Source organism: Mercenaria mercenaria, chromosome 15 (assembly GCF_021730395.1).
Source record: "Mercenaria mercenaria strain notata chromosome 15, MADL_Memer_1, whole genome shotgun sequence".
In the NCBI taxonomy this organism is placed as follows: Eukaryota; Metazoa; Mollusca; class Bivalvia; order Venerida; family Veneridae; genus Mercenaria; species Mercenaria mercenaria.
The window spans coordinates 7,552,329-7,557,343 of record NC_069375.1 but is presented as its reverse complement, the minus strand read 5'-3'; the positions used below and the strand labels follow the sequence as shown (position 1 = coordinate 7,557,343).

Below are 5,015 nucleotides of genomic sequence, written 5' to 3'. Positions count from 1 at the left end.
TCATAACTTTGTCGTTTTCAAGCCGATTTTGAAAGTTCTTTCACTTTTTTAAATAATTTAAGAAATCCTAGCAGATGGAATTAACATAAAAACAACATTGCCTTTCACTTTAAAAAAAACTCTTGTAAATACATTGTATCTAAGTATCTAGGTATTAAGTACTCACTAAACATCGTTAAGAGTAAATATTAAGGTGTTAAAGGTTTTTATGCATTACTTAGCCAATGTCTGATTAACCACCTCTAAAACAGACCCCTTATCGCAAATAAATCACTTTTAGTCTGTATTTTTCTCTACATGTCTCTCCAGATAGCACGGCACTATGATAATTAAAGCTGGAGGCGTGGTGTAGATAGTCGTGGCCTAATTATCCAATATTCTACAGCTCCAATGTTAGAAAATCAGATAAGCATTTGAAATAAGAATTCAATATGGTGTCTATATTATGTTTGGCTTTTCTGTCGATAGGTTTGTTCTTGTTCTTACTGTATTTCTTTAAAAATTAATCTATTATCTAAAGAAAAAGTTTGGAAAGTAATTGGAGATGGAGAATGTTGAAAAAAAAAGTTGTATGGTTGACATTTTGCATTTCTTTTCAAGTCATTTTATAGTGTTATATTGGATAGTTTATCTCCCATAACAAACTGGAATTGTTTGTGTTTTCGAGGATACCACTTAGTCAAACCGGGTCATGATAGATACTGAAGCATAAGCAATGTCTTTGACGTCACTTACCTGTGGCCACGAATGGCACTTTCAAAATTTAATTTATCAAGCCGAGGGGCTTATTTTTAATATCACGTGATCTCTAAAAGTTTGATGGAAATATCATTTTTAAATGGTATTCATTTTGAAAATAACTATATCGACATCATATATTCTCACAATATTAGCATTAAACCCAAGAAAATATACCGTGCAGAAACCATCAACGGTCAAATAATAGCATAATTAAAACAATAAACATTAAGTCCGCAAAAATCCGAGGAATCATGGTAACAACAGACAAAGAGAATGTGAGAGTAGGACAACCACTTTCCGCCGCCCCATCCCCGCAAAAACACCCCATCTACTCCCCCTTCCCCCCTCCCCTCACTAACCATGTTCTGATATTCTCCAATGCGTACACGAACAAGTACTGTAGCTGCCTACAATGCAAAAATGTAAGTGAATGCGATCAAGAGTATATCAAGGGAAAGTCATATCATATTCATTCGCAATGCAATGATTTATTTTCCAACTCGTCAGTGTGCGTAGGTTTGAAAATGTTTTCGTTCTGTGTCATCTTTAAACGTTAAACTTTTATCAGCGTCGTCGTTTTCGAACATTATTTTATCTATTATAAGGGTTAGTGGAAGGTCAGCACGGTCACGGAAGCGGGGTTAACGCAGGAGAAGTTGATGCCGCTATTGTTGACGTAGAGCTGCACTATAGCGAGAAACTTTGTCTTGAGATCCTTCTAGTTGACTGTGCTAGACACGTGACCCAAGGAGATGAGAAAGTGTGTGGATCAGACGGTGTCACCTATGGAAACCAGTAAGACAGAATGTTAAAATTCTAGATTTAGACAAAAATGCAAGTTTTAAATTGTGTTTCGTAACATGTGGACGACACATGCTTTGCATCATACAGCTTCATAAAAATCTCGATTGAAAGAAAAATGTTTAAAAATGATTTATTTATTCCAATTATGTGTCAACTGGCGTAACACGTGTCTAAACAAAATAATGCTGAACATTAATTACTATATAGCACTATAAAATATTAATTATGATCTTCTCAACACAGTTGACACAAGTTTTAAACTTAAGCAGTAAGTGTCTGTACACAGACACGAACAAACTGTCAGAAAAAAATAAAATATTAATTAAATGACATCTTAGTCTACTTTTTATTTTATACTAGTTGCAGATTTGCACATGCGGTGTGCGAATTTCGGTCCTATCTTAATCCATTGAAGCTGAGAAACCACGGACCCTGCCAGCAGACGACACCTTCAACAACTGCGGATCCAGTCCAATCTATCATTATGAATGTATTCTGTCAAAATATAAATACCCTCAGCTGTTCAAATGGGGTACAAATTTTATGCGGATCTGATGGTCAACTGTATGTGAATCAGTAAGTAACTGCAAATTACAGTAAGTTTTCTGGTTTTAGAGTGATGGCGGATTGTGCGTTACTAATATTTGCCTTCGTATTTTGGTTTTACATTGGCAGCCCGATATAAGTTTAAAATTCTGCCCCGATATTAGACATGCAAACCTGACGCTATCCGTTGGATAAACATCGGACAACTTTGCAAAAAAGTGATATAAGTTGCTTGCAGGGTGGAAATTGATTTATACTATTTTGCAAACAATAAGGCAGTGACTAGGGGTCCGGTAACTTGACCTCTAGACCCAGAGTCTGGAGTTATTTCTTCAACGAAAGTAGATTTTCAAAGAGACCTGATTATTTGTGTATTGTACACATTAACACCTCTAAAATGTTAAAACTTTTCGGTCATTTGTGCTTACAAGAATCGCAACTGAACAGGAAAATGACATTCTTGTTCGGCCTCCTGACGAAGAAAATCATGCGTCCGTGGAGACGTTTCGGCTGTCAGTTCCTGGATATAGGTTACAACACACTAAATAGCTGCTCTTCTTTATTCTGTATAAAATTGACATATTTCCAATAGCTGCAGCACACATCAGGACCCATTTTAAATGTCTGTAACTTACATTTTCTTGAAAAAATATTGTCAGTGCTGAATAAAAATCAAAAGGAAAGTTGGGGTCATGTTTGATGCAAGAAAAATATTTTCAGTCAAACACACAAAATCCAAAATCAGCTAAAATCAGCTAAAATATTAGACCCACACTTATAGTGGTGGTGTATGATTTAAGTATCCATGAAAAATTCTGTCATGTTATTTTTTCATTATGAAAATGCTATCTACATGTCAAGCATGGATCTTTCATGTGATTTAAGCAAAAAATGCAAAGAAAATAAGGAAAATAGCTCTACAGAGCAAAAACAATCTGAGGACTATTTGAATACGCCATTATGCGCGCCATTTTCATATTTAGTGTCTGTATGCCTATACGGATATAGTTTTCATCGTTCAACGGTTTCGTGTCCAGTATATATCTCCCAAATCCTTTTAAGTATTTTCATGAAACTTGGTAAAAACAAAATGTTTATCTAAACAAGAAATTTGCAGAACAATATTTTAACTGGCCTGGTTCGAGCTAAGGGTCACAACTCAAGGCCACATATTTGAGCCTTCAACTGCATATCCACACCGTGTATCTCGTAAACTCGTTGAAGTATTTACATGCATTTCGCTCAAATATTAAAGATATAGTTTCAAATAGCTCTGATCACTGTTTCATTTTAAACACATATTTCGAAAAACCCTGGAGAACCTTTCGTTTAACTTTCGTCAAATTTTCACCTTATCAATGTGGCACTGCTATCACGTCGTGTCGCGGCGAATGTTACAAATTAATCTTAGATATCAAAGGCCACTTTCTACACATTTTCTGTATATATTTCGTATCATGCGTGCGGCGTGAGGATCTTTTGTTTATTTGAAATTTACTTTTTACAGGTGTGAGCTTTCTAAAGCAAAATGTTCAAACCCGACGCTTACAGTCGCTGATAGATCGAAATGTCCATGAAAATGTCAAGCCCTGGTTGTTTGAATGTGTGAGATAAATAAATTGTTCATATGCCGACTTTGAAAATAAATTGCATGAAAAGAATCTTAATTTATCATTTTCTAACCTTCTATCAACAGCTAAGACCATTGATATTTTCAAAATTTTAATTCAAAAACTGTACCGATCTATCATCAACTCCTAATTAGTGTGCACATGGGCACTGACGGAAGTAACTAAATGAAGCTGGAAGCTATGACTTCCCAACCCAGACAACAGCCTCACATACATAGTGACAAGTGGCTACTGTAACTGGTGTCATAATATATAATTATTTTAATCTGGTGTTATTTTATGTAGAAATGTTTTATAAAGACGTAACTACTTGAATAAGTTATTGTTTTGCTATTGAGAGGACACTCAGACCATCGTGCCATCGCGTTTTCACCATCGTACTATCGCGATTTCACCTTCGTGCCATCGCGGTATCGCCATCGTATCATCGCGGTTTCACCGTCGTACCTTCGCGTTTTCACCATCGTGTCATCGCGTTATCACCATCGTACCATCGCGGTTTCACCATCATACCATCGCGTTTTCACCATCGTACCATCGCCTTCCGGTTAGGAATGCGTAGTTTCGTGCACTTGTATTTTTGTCAAGGTTATAACACACTAAATAGTTGTTGTTCTTTATTCTATATAAAGTTGACCTATTTCCAATGGCCGCAGCACACATCTGGACCCATTTTAAATGTCTGTAACCTACATTTTCTTGAAGAGTATTGTCAATGCTAAATAAAAATCAAAATAAAAGTGGGGGTCATGTTTGATGCAAGAAAAATAATTTCAGTCAAACACACAAACTGCAAAATCAGCTAAAAAATGAGACCCCAAATTACACTGGTGGTGTATGATCTAAGTTTCCATGAAAAATTTTGTCATGTTGTTATTTCATTATGAAAATGCTACCTACATGTCAAGCATAGATCTGTCATGTCATTTTAGCAAAAAAAATTGCAAAGAAAATAAGGAAAATAGCTCTACAGAGCAAAAAAAACTGAGAACTATTTGTATCCGCCATTATGCGACTATCATTTTTTTCGCGCCATTTTTCTATTTAGTGTCTGTATGCCTCAACAATAGATGAATTTATCTCAATGTATTTTGTGAGAAGAAATTTACTATTTAGATTCTGCTGTTTTTCAAAATGTTTTGCAACATGTTCAGTTCTCAGTTTATTAAACTGTCAGTGTAAAATCTTCAAGGCCACGTCCTTTGTGTTTTATGTAAGCATGAAAGCAAATAAAAAGCTGGGTGTAATAGTTACATGATATTATTCAAACTCAGCTTATTCTTGTTAGAATGT

General features: G+C 35.4%; 1 protein-coding gene across 1 annotated transcript; it reads left to right on the top strand.

The window, feature by feature from the left end:
* Window positions 1-335: 335 nt before the first annotated feature.
* On the top strand, window positions 336-3,752 carry LOC123559476 (agrin-like). The gene is made up of 4 exons (XM_045351337.2): window positions 336-468; window positions 1,347-1,536; window positions 1,906-2,121; window positions 3,599-3,752. Exons 1-4 carry the CDS (start codon window positions 432-434, stop codon window positions 3,666-3,668), a joined length of 513 nt encoding a protein of 170 aa, XP_045207272.2. The 5' UTR covers window positions 336-431; the 3' UTR covers window positions 3,669-3,752.
* Window positions 3,753-5,015: the final 1,263 nt, after the last annotated feature.

Bases quoted from the DNA above. Each gene is read 5' to 3' on its own strand.
- LOC123559476 (XM_045351337.2), top strand. From the start codon at position 432: ATGGTGTCTATATTATGTTTGGCTTTTCTGTCGATAG. The intron at 1,537-1,905 runs GTAAGACAGAAT...ATTTTATACTAG, and splicing joins GGTGTCACCTATGGAAACCA to TTGCAGATTTGCACATGCGG. The intron at 2,122-3,598 runs GTAAGTAACTGC...TACTTTTTACAG, and splicing joins GGTCAACTGTATGTGAATCA to GTGTGAGCTTTCTAAAGCAA.